This window comes from Aphis gossypii, chromosome 1 (genome assembly GCF_020184175.1).
Source record: "Aphis gossypii isolate Hap1 chromosome 1, ASM2018417v2, whole genome shotgun sequence".
Taxonomy (NCBI): domain Eukaryota; kingdom Metazoa; phylum Arthropoda; class Insecta; order Hemiptera; family Aphididae; genus Aphis; species Aphis gossypii.
Genome location: NC_065530.1, coordinates 38,100,420 through 38,120,029, shown reverse-complemented (window position 1 = coordinate 38,120,029; position 19,610 = coordinate 38,100,420). Strand labels below are relative to the sequence as shown.

General features: G+C 24.4%; 1 protein-coding gene across 2 annotated transcripts; it reads left to right on the top strand.

The window, feature by feature from the left end:
• Nucleotides 1-645: 645 nt before the first annotated feature.
• LOC114119149 (protein spire) lies at nucleotides 646-19,580 on the top strand. Of its 2 annotated transcripts, XM_027980636.2 has the most exons (16): nucleotides 646-1,494; nucleotides 6,690-6,757; nucleotides 7,774-7,891; nucleotides 12,067-12,203; nucleotides 12,818-13,006; nucleotides 13,271-13,300; nucleotides 14,202-14,453; nucleotides 15,533-15,644; nucleotides 15,796-15,870; nucleotides 15,936-16,069; nucleotides 16,149-16,257; nucleotides 17,586-17,764; nucleotides 17,975-18,094; nucleotides 18,157-18,258; nucleotides 18,337-18,545; nucleotides 18,642-19,580. In XM_027980636.2, exons 1-16 carry the CDS (start codon nucleotides 1,230-1,232, stop codon nucleotides 18,772-18,774), a joined length of 2,232 nt encoding a protein of 743 aa, XP_027836437.2. In that variant the 5' UTR covers nucleotides 646-1,229; the 3' UTR covers nucleotides 18,775-19,580. The 2 variants fall into 2 exon arrangements, with proteins under 2 accessions (XP_027836437.2, XP_050053982.1); XM_050198025.1 differs by lacking the exon at nucleotides 13,271-13,300 and having other exon boundaries at nucleotides 650-1,494.
• Nucleotides 19,581-19,610: the final 30 nt, after the last annotated feature.

Sequence of the window (19,610 nt, the reverse complement as noted above, 5' to 3'; positions counted from 1 at the left end):
AAATTTAATATCTTCTAAAATAAAATAACAATTTATGTAAGTAGGTAGTTATTTTATTTGAAGTCGTGTATAAAGGTATTACGTTTATAACACAAGGTTAACCGCCGTTTGCAACATTTTATGTTATAACTGTTATAGTTATAGGTAAAATAAGGCAAATAAGCATGTAGGTAGTCAATAAATCGATAATTTTTATTGGAAGGATTTAAACATCGATAAAAAAAATTGACTTAAGTCATATTGTGGCTTTAGGTTTGAAAATTCGATGGATTGATCAATCCCCCAATGGCTCAAACACCAAAATATAATTTTTATCGTGTTTTGAATAAAATATTATTTTATTTTTCTGATTATAAAATAAATTAATCAATATGGTCTGTGTATCGCATTTATTTTATGAACAATTAAATCAAATACGCAACAGTCAATATCATTAAATTCAATAATAATATTGTAAATTAACATTGTTATTAATTATAATAATATAATATTATCTAAATTGATTGTTTACGTTTTAGGGGTAAACATTGTCAAGCATCGGACTAGTGTCGTTGTCGCGAACAGTGCACGTGGTACACACCTGTCCGTTAACACACACTAATAACCTTTCTAATAACAATAAAAAATTCCACCAGAGTAAACACTGACCGCGACCACCGCGAACGCTGCCACTGACAAGTACCGTCTACCAGTTACCATCACCGCAATCATCGCTGTAGGTTCGTGTTATTTTTTTTCGTTCGCTTATTTTTCTTGTTTTTTTTTTTTGTTTTATTATCGTTTATTAAACTTTTATCGTGGGAACGTACGATCCGACATCCTAACGTAACTCGTAAGGCACAAAAAAATTACGAACTGTTAACATCGGCTGGTCGGGAAATTCTCGTTGGCGTCCCGTAGTGACATTATTGTATACTACAGATACGTATTTCTATATCTAAAGTCATTACGAGATCTCGCGAGTCGCAGTTTCGTTCGACTTTCGTTAAATTGTTCTGTGAGACGTTCAAATTTTTATTTTATTTGCCAAAACAGTGTCAGTACTACTCTCGAAACGTCACTATCGTTTGTGGTGTAGGTCCTCGTTCTTTACGAGGAACTTTTTTTCTACGTTTTTTAATTCGTGAGATTCTTTGATGACGCGCTCATCCGTCGCTAGTGTACCTTGTCGGTTACTAAAGTGTTATTTGTTGACCTGTAACTACACCAGTCTCATGTGAGCAACAGACATGGATGTCCCAAACAACTTCAAGCCGTACCTATGCAAATTGGACGATAATGATTGTGTTTCACTCGTGAATATAATCAAGTCATTCAATACACCTGTTAGTGAGGAACATGCATGGGCCCTGTGCTATCAATGTGCCAAGTGTTTCAAGAATGCTTTTGAACGTGACCCAAACAGATGTCGAGTGGTTAAGAATTTAGAAGAAGTCCGTATCCACAAGGATGGATTCATACATCCTAGTACTATTTTAAATACTGAAGAAATAGGTATGTTTTGTAAATCATTTATTTATTTGACTATAAAAATTAAAACTAATGCTATGGAGTGCAATTTTTATTTTAATTATGAAGTTAGCTTACACTAATTTTAAACAACTACCATTTCTAATTAAGTACAGATCACAAAATATAATTTTTACCCGAGTTCTAACCTTAAGTTTTAAAATAAATAAGTTAATTTTGAATTTATTTAAGCTTACAAGGTGGTTTAACATTTAAGTATGCATGACAACTGTTTTACTATAGTTACTACTTTAGTTACTATTTCATTTTTTCTTTTATTCACTGTGAACCTTAAAACAAAGATAGACTATTTTCACAATTTGAAATACAATTTTATTTAGGTACATTTATTTAATTGTTATACGAATAAATGAGCCTTGGTGACATGCACCCTTAGAAAATAACTATCATCTATAAGACTATAAAATAGTTATGTACTTTCTGAGTAGTTTATAATAGTTTCTATCTTAGTAGCTATATTCATAGTCTACCATGTCCACTAAAATTAACTGTGCGACATTATACATAGCTTAAAATGTTTATATATTGATAATTTAAAATATATGTAGTTTGTGGACAACCATTTGGAAATTAAAGGTAATGTTGTAATGAGTTGAAGGTAATATTTGTACCCTTATAGGCTAGGAATCTAGAGTCAAGCCTTTTTAATTTCAGACTTTATTTTATATTTAAGTACCTACCTATCAGAAAATTCCTTTTATTTTGAAATATATTATAATATGAAAACTATTATTTTAAACTAAGGTTAAGATATTATCCATTGGGGTCTAATTTTTACTCAGCTCTATGTATACCTATACCTCAACCTACACCTAGTGTAAGTTGGCTGGGCTGTCAAGCTCATTTTTCAATTATGACACAAGCCAGTCGGAGTCTCTAGACTATAAATTAAACAATTCCCAAATCTTTTAAGTATACCTACCTAAAATTATTAAAGATGATAACCGGAGTGCAACCTAATCTAATTTTAAATTTTAATTAAATCTAGGTTTTTATTACACAATAAATAACATCAAATTTCAGGTGAAAACAAGGTTAGGATATGTTTATTTTTCATTAAGATAGACTGGATGGGTATGGGCTTCAAAAATAAGTCCTATGCAGAGCTTTAGATTACCAAGTAAATTACCTAAATAACTTATAGATAACAATTTAACTTCTGAATTCATACTGAAATGTTATCTATCATCAAATATTTGTATTAATCATTGTTTACATGTAATTAATAGATTTTGTATTTGTCTTAACCTGTTATAACCAAATTTAGGTCTGTTGAAGTAAATAATTAACTACACATAGGTACTAGGTTCTGTGATAAAAATAAGTTAGGTAATCCAATAGACATTTCCAAAATAATTTCCTGAATTCCCTTTCTCAATTATTGCCAAATAGAGATATTTAAAAAAATATAATAATAATATTATAAACAAGTAATAGGTTTGTGGAAACACATATAACCAAATCAGCTTATAAAATGTATTGACTGTATGCATATTTTTCTGGTTTTTGTTCCAGTAGATACCTAATTTTTAATAAATAAAAATTATTCTCATTTAATATACTCTGTAATATACAGATCATACTCATGAAAGATATATGAACACATTATATTTAAAAAACTCTTGAACAACTTCAATTAATATGATCAATGATCATATAAATTTCAATTACGTGTACAAAATGGCACCAACTGCTTTGCTGAATAACCCTAAAGATGCTAATAGGCAATAAACATGTTGATAAAAATAATAAAACCAACAAACTCGTCTGATTCTATAAATATGAAAATTGTTTAACAATTATAGGTAACTTTATGTAGCATATCTGAGGACTGAGTTCTATAATTTTTGAACAAATACAATATTTTTAAGAAGACAAAAATAAATAATAGTTGTAAAACTTTAGCAGTAAAAATAAGAAATATGTTATAAAAATGTGTATTTGATAAAATATTTCAATCGGCTTGAATAACTAATCACTTAAAATATAATGATTGGTTATAAATAGTGATCTAATAGTTCCTTTACATCATTTTTTAACTAAATTTTAGTCTCAATCTTGGTAAACCTTTATTAAATTAATCAATTTTTATGAAATTCAGCAATCAGCCTAAAAATAAGTATATTTAATATCATTTCTATTTCAAATACTTGTATCTAAACTAATTTAATTAATTGTCATGTGTCTGTACTCTGTAGATATTTGTTTGTCTTATGAAATTAATAATAATATAATATTATATGTACCTGTAAAAATAAGTAGGTACTGTTGTATACTTATTCAATAAATTTAAAATGGTATTATAATTTTTATTAACCATAAAAAATATTTATTTTTTCTAAAGTGATTTAGCAATATTGTGGTTATATTTTAGTGTTGACTCAAAGAGTATAGGTAGTTAATTTTCCTTAATATATTTATACAGGTGTGCTAAATTTTTATTATAGTCCAGAAAAAAAAACCGTACTATAAAATGTAAATCTTATAGTAAACATCATTAATTTTGTATCACAATACATTTTAAAAGTAATATTAGGTTAGGCCTTAGGCACATTACAATTGACATTGATTAATTTTTTATTAGCTTTTATTCTTGTTACAATAAAACCAAATAATAAAATTGGTAGGCAGGTGCATAAGATATATTTTTCAATAGGTTATTTATGAATATTTAATACATTTAAAAAATACTAATAATTAATAGGCAATTACTTTTATAATTAATATTTAGATCTAATTGGTTATTCAAGTGTTTATAAATTATAATGTTTACCAAACATTGATATAGTCTAAGATATTGACATATATGATTATAATTTATAAATAAAAAATTACTAATATTTATTAGGCATGTTAGTACTTAATTACAAATAGTTTTGATATAGGTTTTGATTATACCTACTATTTTTACTATTCAATTTGAATTTCTTTATTCCATATTAGATATTAGGTATATTATGGACTGTATGTTAGATTAATGTAGAACTATTAACTAAAAATAATAAAAACTTATACTTATATATATAAATATAAATCTACCACCTAAAAATGAGGGTGGGGGTGGTCTGGTTGAAAATGTAGAGGCAAAAAGTCTAGTTTTCGAGAAAAAGATGATCGAAATGTTATGCAATCAAAATATATTGTAATAGAAAACATACATTTTGAGCTAAAAATAATATAATAATAATTTTTTTTTTAAAAAACTAACCAAGTTTGTATTAAACAAAAAATAAATGTAATAAAATATTAAATTGTATAAATAATTTAAATTTAAAATTTTGAGCTATTCCTCTTAAGTTCTCTAATAAATCATAACCTGGATCAGCTAAGAGTCTGTTGCACTTCTTTTAAGCGTATTTTGTAGGATTGTACTTCTGGTCACATCTATAAAAATGTTGTAATCTGATATATTATTATAAATTTTTCTTTGACCAAAAAACCCATTCGTCCATAAAACATTTTGACCATATTAATAAAATATTCGACCGTTGGTTTTTTGACTATAAAATGATTCTAATTATCTATAAATCGATTTTATATTTTATTGTTATTTAACTTTCAAAATAAACAAATTAATGTTATAAATTTAAACAATGTTTAAATTGTTTTGAGACCACATTTTGCTAATTGATATGTCATTCCCTCAAAAATATTCTCTATTTTTTTTGTAATGGGTGTTTTTACTTTAAGATTACTAAAAATCATAGAAAAAATGATTTTGCGTAAATGCGTTTTGTGTATGTTGTATGTGGGCCAGAGGGAGAAAAAAATAGTGCGCTGATATCCTCTTAAGAACTTTATTTGTAATTTCTTTATGGCTGGTCATATGGTTGTTTCTTTATGTAATTATTGGATGGTAAAATCTTTGAAAACTAGCTAATTTAACACTGAACAATAATTTTGAATTTATCTTATTAATTTTTTTATATATCTTTAAAAATGTTCTACATTATTTTCTATATGATAATTTACTGAAATCTAGAATGTCAACTTTAATCACTAGTTATCTATAGTTATGAAAATAGTAAATGATAGTCAAGTGTCCGAATAATTGTAAATTAGTACATTTATTTTATTAGATTTTCTAGTCTATTGGTATACATTAACCCATACTTTATCAATTTAATTTTATATTTTATTATAATTGTTGTAAAATTTAAATTTTACTACTACTAATCCAGGTTGATTCATCAAGGATGCCTATTTCAATGTTCTTTAATAATGGAAACAACTGGTTTTTAACATTTTTAAATATACTGAAGACTATATTTATAAATACTTATATATTTTTTTTACTTCTGATTTTTCTTCTGGGAACCATAATTTTATTTATAATTTAATAGAAAATGTTTATGGTTTCAATCAAAATTAGACTTAATGATTTCCAAGTTATTTAACTTAAAGTAATAAAAGGTACCTAAGGGTTATGTCTATAACCTGGTTACTGAATCTTTTATCTAACCTATTTCATAAATATAAAAATATACCGATTAATTTCTCCCTAGGCTATAGTCTTAAACCATTATCCGAGCGTTTATCTTTTATTTTGAAGTTAAATAACACAAAAACCACTTATTCAAATTTGGATTTCAATACATATTTTAAAAATTAAAATATGGGTTAAAATATCTGCCAAATAATACAAAAAATAAGGGATTCTCGTTAGAAAAACAGAAGGTTGTATCATCACAGAACCATCCTTGTATGGTGTAAAAAATATTGCTTTAAATGTATTTAAAAATTTCAAAAATCAGATTTTGAATAACTAAAGGAAAAAGTAAGGTGGATGTCCTTGGTGAATAACCCTGCATAATAATATTATTGTTACAATTTTACAAGATTAGAGTACATTAAACATAGTATATTTATATCAACTTTTTTAATGTTTAAAAACAATTGTAGACCTGGTACTAATACCTTATTAAATATCCAATATAGTGAATTATATAGGGAGAGAGGGGGGGCTCTTCTACCACTGGTAAAATCATTTTTTGATTTCTTTTTATTATCTAATCATACATTTTTAATTTATTCTAAATAGAAATTATATCAATTTGTATTGACTGTAAAAAACACTCTCCCCTCCTTAAATTAAATTAATGCTTTCGTATAATTAAGAATTTGAAAATAATATTAATATACTTTTTTGTTTGTTTCAGCTGAATCTCATGAAAATATTGAAAAACTTAGTAATGAAAATGATAGTAAAATTATACTTCAACATCATGTAAGTATTAAGTTTCTATTTTTAATCTGTAACTATGTAGAATGAGCAAACTTAAAATAATTTTTTTATTAGAGTAACTATAGATTTACATTATTTGGCTATTTAATATGAAGAATGTTAGACTAATGGCTGGTACCTATTTAATAAAAGTCAATAAAATATGCAATAATTAATTAATTTGTGTAAATTTTATTTGGTAGGTAGGTAATTATAGATATCTAGCCATCAATGCAATTTTAGAAATATCTTTATTATATTATTTGTCTAATAAATATTCACATAGTTTTAATCTAATTAAATATGTAATATACATTTAATTTTACAGTACTTAATACAATATCTACATTATCTAGTAAATTCAATAGGTATCTATTATTAAAAATGTATAATTGTAAACAGTTTTGGGTCTATTATTAATATTTATAAATACCTAAATTTTCATTTTAGTATTCTGGGAACCATGTATTGTTATATACTTATATACATTAACATAATTCTTAATGCATAAAAACAAGTAGGTAATAATTAAAATATTTTCTTTTCTTTGTAAATCAATTAGTGTCTGTAGTCTTTACATACTATTTATATAATTTTATATTTGGTTTTAAAATACATTTCCTTGTGTTTTTAATATACCTACTTTCTGTTTTAAAATTAAATTAAATTATTCATTTTATACCTTGCATCATACAACATAATATAAAGTATTTTATATTACTTATATGTTTATTCTTATAATATAAAGACTAGAAGTTTAATGAAACTTTAATGAAAATTATATAAATATTTTTAAATAGAAAATAAAATTATATAATTTTTTTTTTTTAGTTGAAAAAACGTATTATAAATTTATTCTATTAAAATTAAACAAAATGTATAAAACACCATACGATATTTTAAAAGTGTTAACTCTTTTTCACGAATAAAATTAATTTAAATTATGAAAATTTAAATTTAAATTTAAATGTTTAAAAAAAATTTATTTTGTCGTACTTTTATTATATTAATTTATATAGGTGATTGCCAGTCTAGGATATATTGTTTTTCAAGTACTAGATTTTGGAATTGATGAAGATGAAGAAAGATCATTAAATCCTGAGTTGGAGTCATTAATTAAACGAATGATAGCGTCGTGTAAGTATCTAAATAATAACAAGGTTGGGAACACGGGTGTTATTTTAACGCGCGACATTTATACCACGCTGTAATTTTACGGCGCGTTTTGTTAAAATACATTAAAATGAATAGAGCACAGTCAAGCACAAGTGCCCAACACACGATTGTCCCGCCGTTAAAATATCGCGCGATATTTCGAAAACTATTGCATGCACCATCGCGCTGTAAAATAATGTCCGTGTGTTCCCAGTCTTACTACCTAGTACCTACTTAAAAGTAAAAAATTATACAAATTAGTAAATAAAATAATTTGGTGGATAAGAATCTTATATTTTTTTAAATATGTAGCTAATTTATCAGAATATTTGTAAAAATTGTTGATAATTTGTCAAAATCAGATAACATTTTCTACTATGTAATAGGTTTTGAATGTCCCTCATAATTAAATAATGGATGTGTTCTATTTTAAATCATTGCATATAGTCTATCAGTCTTTATTTTTTAAGGATATTAGATATTATATTATATATTGATATTGGTAATATGCTAAGTTGAACTAATTTTTGGTAAAAAATCACATGGTAATACTATTATAAAATAATTAATAATATACGTAGTGATAAAAAGTTTTAAGTCCTTTCAAACAATCTTTTGGGAATTACAACAAAATATTATGTAAATAGTACATTTTAGACATTTAAAATAGATATTCCTATAAAAAATTGCCTATTTTTTAGTTTTTAGGTTTCTATAAAAATAACTTTCGAATAACCTATTATTAAATTTTTGCACTTTTGATAAATTTGAACTTTAACATTAAATGTTTTTATAAGAAAGTTGTGGTATATCATGAAACAACTTTGTATTTATATTTTCAAGCTCTTACTGATAAACAAAAATAAAATTGCATCATGCATAAATAAAAAACAAATTAATTACTTATCATTTCTAAAAATACCTAAATACATTTTATGAAGGTCATCATTTTTACTATTGTTATATAATTACCAATTTATTGAGTTGTTGATTACAAAATAGTTTTTATGAGGTTTTTGACTTAATTATTTCTTAAATCAATGTTTATTCTTATTAAAGAGTTTAATTTATGTGTGTTATATCACTTAAGTATAATAATACTTATTAAACACTTTAAATTTATATAGTCTTTGTACAGTTAATTAATTTTAATTGAAAATATCTAGATTAGAGTTTGTATCTTAATTTTATTTTGAATTATGTAGTACCGTCAACCGGGCCAACTTGGGGCGCGTGCTTAACTTGGGGCAAAAATATTATCTTTTAGTTTTACCTCTATAACGGTCTCTTATCAATTAATTGATGTGATACAAGTATTCTGTTGTTATCTTAGAAATATTTAAAATCATTTTACAAGTGTCGCAGCATCAAATTTTAAACGTAAGTATTAATTTTTATTAATTCTTTTTGTGTCTAATATCTATCGTTTTGAAAAGGTCCAAAAACTTACACTAATACTCATTGAATGAAACGCTTTACATACAAATCAATAATAAAACATATGTTCGGATGCGTGTAAAATTTACTACTCCATAATCTAAATTATTATAATCCTGCATACATATCTGTAAATTACGTTTAACTCATTTAGTCCAAATTGGGGCATTGTTCTTCAACCCTGGTCCAAGTTATACCTAGGATCATTAAATTAAATTTAAACAAGACTAACTTAGCTAAAATTTATAATAAGAACTCTAAAAAAGCCAAATTTAAAACGTTCCCATGCCTTATTAAACATATAAGTAAGGGAATAAATGGTATAAAGTTTATTTGTAGTTTTTTAAGACAGTATAAAGGGAGAAGTGAAACATATGTATTTCCAAATGTTGAAGATGTTATGGAAGTATCTGAAGAGAACATTTTAAAACGTTTGATGGTAATCAAAGAACATAGAAATACATATACTTTTAATATGTAAACTAAAAGACTGTTTGTAACATGAATTCCTAATTTATATTTACAAATTATAAGACTTATTTAGTAGATACCTAAAGAAGAAAGTTACCTGTTATTTAATATTTAACAATTATGTTATTATTTTTTAATTTTTAATGTTATTTTTTGTTTAATACTTTATAAATTGGTTAACAAGGAAGTTACCTACCTACTTAATATTTTATACTTAACAAGAATATTATTATTTTTAATTTTTAATGTTATAATTTGTTTTAATACTTTATAAATTGGTTAACAAGGAAGTTACCTACCTAATTAATATTTAATACTGTACAAGAATGTTGTTATTTTTATTTTTTTAAAGTTATTTACAAATTTTAATAATTTTTTGATTGGTTAACAAGAATGTTTTTATTTTTTTGTATATGTTAATATACACTCACCAGGTACAAAATATATTTTTTAAATTCAGAAAATTATCTAGTATTTTTTAAAAATTTAAAATAGTGCCCCAAGTTGGTTTGAGTAAATTATAAAATAGATTTTTCATAAGAAAAACATGAATGCCCCATGTTGTCGATATTCGGTACAACATGGGGCAAGCAGAAAAATAAAAAAAACACATAGAAAGAATAATTTGTATGATTCAACTGCAACAGAAATTAATAAATTAAACCTTAACTAAAAAAAAATGTTATATTGAAAATAACTGTAGAATAATTAGACTTAAAGTTATTTATAATAGAATTTCAAAACTGCCCCAAGTTGGCCTGGTTGACGGTACTTGAAATTGAACTGCACTGTTGTTATACCATAATATTTATATTTATGATATTATTTATTATTTATTGATCTTTTTAAAATATTTTGAAGTTAACTGCAAATTACACATTGTGTATCTTAAAAGTGATACATATAATATTTTTAATTAAAGTTATCAATAATTATTAATTATTATTCTTTGTGACAATTAAAATTATTTACTGAAAAAAGCGTATTTTTTCATTGAATATTTCTACTAGGTACAATAGTTTCTATGATGAATAAGGTAATTTTGTTGTTAATGATCTGATGAATATAATCATAGTATTTCAAATGTACAAACTTTCCATTCACTATTATCCACTTCTACTTATTCTAGCAGTTGTTAGAACTGAGTATGACTACTTAAAAGAAGTATGTTACAATTGCCACTACTTTCCATGAAAAGTAGTCCATTACAAAGAGGATTATTTTTCTTTTCCTTCAAAATACTATATATTTATGAATATTTTTTAGTTAACATAAAACCATCTATTAATAACTAATTAATACCTAATCTACAATACATAATGTAATACATCCATTAGATGTATTATTATTTACTAAATTTTTCATAAATTTAATTTTCCTAGAATAATTTATTTGAACAATATTTATAGAATATATTAGATTTAATACAATAAAAATTTGATGTATCGATTGTTTTTTGTTTTTTGAATCTAGTCCAAAAGTTGAGTTTTAATTTTCAGAATATTTTTATATTTGACCACTAAAACTTGTGACCTTAATATGTATTCTTGCTGGGAACTTTTTTGTAATTTTTACAGTTATTTTTCTAAGGAATTTAGTCTAGTACCTTTTTTTTAAGACCAAACATTATGTTAGAGTTAAAATTTAAGTACTTGACTTTTCAAGTACCTATTTAAAGCTTCTGTCAAGTTGAGTACTTGTATAATTTTTGATGTTGAGTACTTATCCAAATATAAATTAATAAAACTATAAAATATTAATTTATTGTATTAAACATAATATACTTATATATTGTTGGATATTAACTTTTTATGTTATTTCATAAATATATTATTTTATTGTATGTATCTTATATTTTGTACTACCTATATTGAGATATTTATTAGTAACTTTTCTACCATACTGTTTTTCTCGTGTTCTTTGTTCTTTTACAAACCTGTTCACCTACTAAGTATACTATTTTACTTGATTCTAGATAAAAGGTATTAGATTGAACATTTCGTTCAACACAGTAAACCACCTTATGGGTCTCATTTAAAATAATATTATCCATTCAACATTTTATTTAGAAATATTTTTTAATTTCTCTTATTGACTTATTTCAAATATTAAATATATATTTTTACATTATATTATATAATTCATCATTAACTATTACCATGTTATACTTATGTTTTTATCAAACAACAACAGTTATATTTTTGTAGGATTCTTATTTTAATTATCAAGTTTTCTTTTTAAATTTTCAGTTGAATATGGTTTGCATGCTCAATCTATGGACCATGGACAATCTGGTGAAACTGACGATGAAGGAATTGAAAGAGATTCTGCTGAATGTGAAGAAATATCACGAAATAATTTTGCTACTTTTGATGATGTTTTAGAGGTAAATATTATTAAAAAAAAAAATTACTTAATGGTTATTTAATTTTTAATTAAGGTGTTCAGGATTTTAAAATTGGGAAAATAATTATTTCCCAAATTTTAGGATCGTATACATTAAAACATTAAAAAAAATCTGTTTTGTTGTAGTATGGAACAATATTTTTCATTTAGTTATTAAGTATGTGATTTCCATCACATACTTAATTATTATAAAAATATAGTTTGTAGTAAATACTAAACAGTAAACATTCAATATTCAAGATCATCAAGTATATTGTTTATAGATATATAGTAATTAGTAGTTAAATTATGGTCTGAGTCTGATTTTAGTCAATACATACTAAAGACTGTTATATCACAAATATAATTATCTTGAACAATTTTGAACTGATAAATATTGACACACTCAAATTTCTTCCTTAAAAATCTATTTTTGTATTTATTAATTAATTTTCCAAAAATGTATTAACAATTTTTTCATTCAAAATTAAAAAGTTGGGTTTTAATATTTCCCAAACCTGCAAACCCATACTTACTATAATAGTGTATCTTGAGCACCTTTATTGTTAATATTTTTTACTATTATGTATATATTTTGGATAACATTTATTCTAGGAATGCAGTAGACATATAGGTGTGTCGGGATTGGGTTCTGAAACTCATTATAAAGCTGTATGCAGAGCATTAGTAGCAGAGGCCCTAGAGCTTTCATCATTTTTAGATAAATTATCTGATGGATCTGTCAGTTTAAGACACAGAAATTCGACTTCAGCTGAATTAATTACATTGGATTATAGTGATTGGGTAAACTATCAAGTGCTTAATAAATAAATATTCATTATTGTAGTTATTTTATAAATAAACTTTTGGTCATCTTAAAACTATAATTTTATTAGTCTCAATTAAAAAATAATGTTGATCCTTAATATTTGTGTTCACATAATTAAATTTAATTGTGAGTAATACCTACAGAATTATGGCTTTATGATGTGAATTTGTTAGTTTGTATGTTATTTATATTTATTATGGCATCAAAACTAACACATTTGTTGTGTTACTTTTTGTTAGCCCAACCGCAGAAAGTGGAGTATTTTACAAGTATGTTTAAATTTTAGTAAAAAAAAATTAAATTTTATTATAATTCAAAATAATAATTTTGATTTTTAAGTTAATACAGGTTCAAGTAATTTTGGTATTTGTTTTTTAACACCTCGCCACCAACCTGTATACAATTTATTTTCCTACCACCACCAATTACCTTAATGTCAATAGTTTTATATCTAAAATGTTGTTAATCACGATCGATATTTATCTATATTCTATGATATCTTATGTGTAGGTTAGTCTTATATGTGATCTTTTTATAGAAAAAATAATACTTGGTATAATATATTTTGGAATTGTATTTTATTATGTTTAAACCATATTAGTATATTTTCAGCTTGTCACTATGTTGTATATATTTGTAATTTAATATTTATATATATCTTTCAAATAATATTAACTCATTTTAAAATATTGTTAAATATTAATTTTAATGAGTTATATTTCACAGTTTTAATTAATAGTGGCACTCAATTTTTACTACAAAAATTATTATTAAAACAAATGAAATCTGTGATTTTTAAGGATCTTTTAAAAACAGTCTAAATTATGATTATAAAATATTAGTTGTTGTGCTACTATTATTTGAAATCAATTATTATATTATTATTCATTATTTGAAAGTTTAGTAACACTTTATAGAAAATATCATAGAACAAAATACAAAGGACGGTTATTTGATGGCGGGTTGATAAATTGTGTATGGTATAGTGACAGAGAAATTACAAACAAGTATTATAAATTTTTTTATGAAGATGTAGTTTATTTTATGTTTGAACTTGTTTGGAATAATATATTTTAATATTAATCTTAATAATTATTATACCATATTTCTAATTTTATATAATATATATATTTAACAAACTAAAAATAATATTTATAAAAAAATGTGTAGGCACGTTTATGGATACAATTAATTCGGGAACTACGGCGTGGTGTACAATTGAAAAAAGTTGATCAAAGGTCTCGCACTGGACATGAATTTGTTGAATATGCATTAACCCCCTATGAAATGTTAATGGATGACATAAGGTCTAGAAGATATACTTTAAAAAGAGTTACCCCTCCAGAAATTCCGGCCAGAATTCAAAGAGATGCTCATGATGCAATACTTGAGTTTATTAGATCAAGGCCGCCATTAAAAAGCGTGAGTTAATTTTATTAAATATTTTAGATAAATAATTAATAATTAATTAAAATCGTTTTATTATTTTTAATTTTAAAATATATGACTAAAAGTATTAGACATTTATGCAGACATAAAATAAATAATAAAATTATGTGTGTATATTTTATATATTTTTTTGATTTTCTGGGGAGTATTGACAATATTCAAATAAAGGATATATATAAATAATATTTATTTTGAGATAAAAAAATAATTTAATTAAGATATTAAAAAGAAGAATGACAAACATATTATTAAATTAGTGCAGCAAAAAAATTATTTGTATTCACTGATTTGAATTCTGTAGAAACCTATCACTTGGTGAAATTATGGAATTAATATTGTTAATTACATATTATATTGACCTAAGCTTTTGTTAGACTAGTGTTAAGTATTTTATGTCTGTAGACTTACCAAATATTGTTAAAATAGTTATAGATGCATTTTAATCATGTTGTATAATATAATCAATATTTAATAATATCGGTGATTTTTATATTTGTAAAGCTTTGCATACATTTTTACAAAACTATTATGTTTGTAAATAATGTTGTGTCTGATGACCTTGTCTCAACAGATATTGTTTTTTTATTGAACCTTTTTAAATAGAAGCTATTATAATAACAGTTCTAAAATTAATCAATGGCAATATGGTCATTGTACAATTGTATATTGTTCTAAGAAAAAGTGAATTGAATTATCAATATATTATAACAACTATGCTTCTTATATTATGTAGTGAAGTATTTCATCGAAAGAAAAATAAATTGAAATAAATGTCCATTCTTGTTTCTTTAAAATACCTATATTAACATATAAGTATGCAACAAATAATTATTCAATTTAATGTAGTATAATTAATACTTTAGATAAGCCCAATGTTTAAAATGTTTTAATGCTTTGTTAAACCTGGCCAATTTGCTCATATTTGTGTTAATAGGTTGTATTAATATTTAATAGTTTATACACTTATTTTTCTTTCTATTTTATCATGTAAATAATTCATTATAAGTCATTACTTGTTACATTATTTATTTGAGTATTAATTTTTAATTCAGGCTGCCGCAAGAAAATTAGCTCCTCGTCGACAAGATAAACTGTCACCAAGAGAACATTTATTAGAGTGTATAAAAAGTGGAAACGTCAAGTTGCGTTCTACTTCATTAACCAGTAAGTTAATTAATTTTTTAAATGAATTTAACACATTTTTATTTTTTTTTAACATTGTTTATTATGCTGTTAATTATTATTATATAAATTTTCAATGTTGTTCTATATGTGCTCAGTTTTAATTTACAATTTTGTTTTTACTTTTATTTAGAAAGCCCTTTTCGTAATATAAAATCATCAAGATCAATGTCGAGTCCTCCAAATTCTCGTAACAATAAATCAAAAAGTAAATTATTTTATTTGTTTTAAATTTAATACTTCAATGTAAATCAATTTTAAATTTTTGTTTAGTTCACTTTGACAATTCATCTATGAACAATTCAGAAGAAGAGTATTCGCCAAATCAATCTATCAAAAGTATGCTTGATACAAATAAAGAGCGCAAGCTTATAAAAGTGGATTTTTCTGCATTAGCACGTCTAGTAGTACGTTTGTTTAATTACGCTCTATTTTGTTAAAATGTTTTTGTTGTTTATATGTGTGTTTTTCACATTTAATTTTCAGAGTTCTGATTCTGAAGATGATTTTGATGACGATGAAGAAAATAACACGTTCAAGACAACTACAGCGGAAAATATAGAAGAATCCCCATATTTGGGCGTGGCCACTCAAGGTAGTGATTCCCAACCAAACAACTGTGATTTGCACTTTCAATTAAAAACATTGTCACCAACCTCATCCTGTGTGATATCTTAAGATAATTTATCTTACCCTAAGTTCTTGTAACATTCCTAGTTCTCTTTATGTTTATTTGTTTATTTAAATCTTTCTTTTTTTTTTTTTTTTTTATTTCATCATTTTATTGTTTATGTTAAAACCATTTAACCATTGTGATTTTGTGTTGTGGTTGTTACTGTACCACCCATTTATATTTTCAACATTATAAGACATTTTGAACTACTTAATTATTTATAGTAAAATTTTTCGTATGGTCTGATTACTAAATAATATTATAATTCAAAGTAAGAAAAAAAAATATTGTTACAAATTTAACTCAAATTATTCATACATGTCTTAAAAAAATATTTATAAATGTTGTATTATATTTTGTACATAAATATGAGGTGATTGATAAATGAAATTGAGGATTATTTTTTTCTAATAAATTTACTATCCACATTCATAATCTAGACTGCACCACTATATCACTATATCACTTAATCAAGACTTTTGCTTCACCTGTCTTGGTAATTTATGTTTATGATTTTTTTTTTTTTTTTTTTTTGTACATATTTTATTTAGGTACAAAGTTTTATTTTGTAGAAATTAACATTATGTTGAAACTTAAAAGACCAGCTGTTATGTATATTCTAAACAGAATAGTTTAAAATTATATGTACAAAATCCAGGTAAGTTTAATTGAGCATTACCTTTTTGGGTGAAATTCTACTTGATCATCTATAAATTAAGGCTTACAATTTGTTTTCTATGCTTGCTACACTAACATTTAACCTTAATATTAATACTCCTCTTGTATTCTTAATACTTTGTTATTAATTTATGTAAAAATCCTTAGTATAAAAATAAAATTTTATCAAATCTTTGTTGCAAAACACAATAAATTTAAAATAATTTACGTAACTGTAGCAAATTAGATTTTTATAAATGTTACAATTATCTTTACACTGAAGAAACATCTGAGTATTTTTCTATATTACACAAATTATTTTATATTTAAGTGTTGAAACAATTTTATTTTTACAATATTATTTATGTCTATGGTTTACGTTTTAATTAATTTGATTAAATGTAAAATGCTTAGTTAACAAATAATGTTGATTGAAGTAATCTTCAACTAAACTTATGAATTTGGAACAAACAAAACTAATTAATAGAGCCAGTTGGAAACTAATTTATTACTATATTTAGAATTTTGTTGTTTGCATCAAAAAATATTATTAAAGTGTACATTTTTTTTTATACTGATTTTGTTGATTGTAGGAAAAGAAGAAAAACATGGACTTAATGACACAAAACCCAATAAAAATATCCATGCAATAAGAAAACAGCAGCGAAGGCACACAATTTCCGATCAATCATCTCTGTCTTCCATCAAACCAATGGGTGGATTGTGGAAGCAAACTCGCAGACAATCTATGTACAAAAACACTTTGCCTACTGTAAGTGGTTCTCCTCCTAGTGTCTTAATATTTAATATCTATCAATAATAGGGTTTAACAAAATGGGCCAAAACTATTTTTTTTTATTTAATATGATCATCTTGGTTTGGTACTATGATTTTTTTAATTTTTAAATCATATTTATTTATGTGAATTTAATCATATTGTTGTAAATTATTTATATTATTAAATTAATAAATATGTTTATAGAGTGATTGCTTGACGTTGACTCTGCAAGAGCTTATACATATTCGTAGTGTACTTACCAAAGCAGAGATAGAAAGTTTACCAGTTGAAGGAAATTTCAAAGAAGATGTTGAGAATCGAAAAGTACATTTTCATTTTATATTGAAATATTTGAAGAAGGATTATAAATATTTTCTTTGTTTTAGGTTTGCTTTTTATGTATGAAAACAAGATTTGGAATTTTTGGACCATGGGGGCAAGAATGTAAAATGTGCCAACGTACAGTATGTTCAAAATGTTGTACCAAAGTAATATTTCTAAAATACTATAGTTATACAGAATCTTTGATGACGTAAGTTGTAAAATAAATATTTGTTATAATTTAGATGCGTATGCCTACTGATCATTTGTCCCAAATCCCGGTTGTTGCACTCAGTCCAAATGTAGCAGTATCAGAGCAAAATCCTTGGTGGTCAAAAAGTAGCTGGGGCAGTGCTCCATCTAGTCCTCAAAAATCGCTGACGGTTGGTTGTCCCAATAACAGTATGTCTGCTAGTTACCATGGTTCTTCTACAGTCACACAAAACATCACTCGGTAATAGCCTTTTACCTTGATCCCATTGTTGTAGGATAAAAATGTTAGAAGTCAAAATCTAATTTTGTTTTTTTTTATAAATATTTTTTGTTCCAGAACCAAATATAATGCACAAATGACTGTTTGCTTAGATTGTAAAACAATGGTACTGCAAGAAATCAAAACATCTAGAGTGAATCGTTCAAATTTACTACGCCATTTAACACTCGATTTATCATCTGTTTATTAGTAAATTGCACATTAAATATGTATTCCTTTCCTAATAACTTAACATTCCATTGTTGTTGATTGATTGCTAAATATTATTTGAAATTGTAGTATTAATTTACTTAGTGATTATTTACTATAATTCATAATAATTAGATTGATCTAAATTCTAATTGGATATTTGATAGTTGTATTTAATTAATTGAAATTAAATTAACACCATTGTAGCACAAATGTAACTTATATATATATAATTTTTAATTATAATGTAAAAAAATAATTGATTATGTAAAATTCATAAATTGTTGTCTTTTAGAATTAGTTAAAATTTTGATTTTTGTTGCAATTTATTTTTGATATTACTACTGCAGTTCTGGAATCTCAGTAGATTTGTCTTTGATTGTTTAGATATTCGTCTTAAATGTTAATTAATTACTGTAATATTGTAAATGATAAAATCCATGTTGAAATTTAAAATTTTAAACTTATTATGTAATGCAATATATTTTTTTGACAGTTGTTTTCTTATACATTTATTTTAAAAAATGCTTTGTATCTGGGGCGTTGAAAAGTGAAAAATCCTTCATTTCTGAAAAACAAAACCCTTGTCTGTTCCAACTCATTAGTATATAAGAATAACAATCGAATAAATTAAAATGTATCTTAAATGTTAATAAAATATATTTTATTACAGATTTATTAAATTTTGCTGAGAAGATTGTATAGAGAACCAAGTTGTATGAAACGTTAACTCTTAAATTGTTTTATTGTAGTGGTTTAAAAGTATTATGTAGTATATTCTTATACTAATATATACTCTTGCACATACATTTTTTACAAATATAAATTTATAAACAA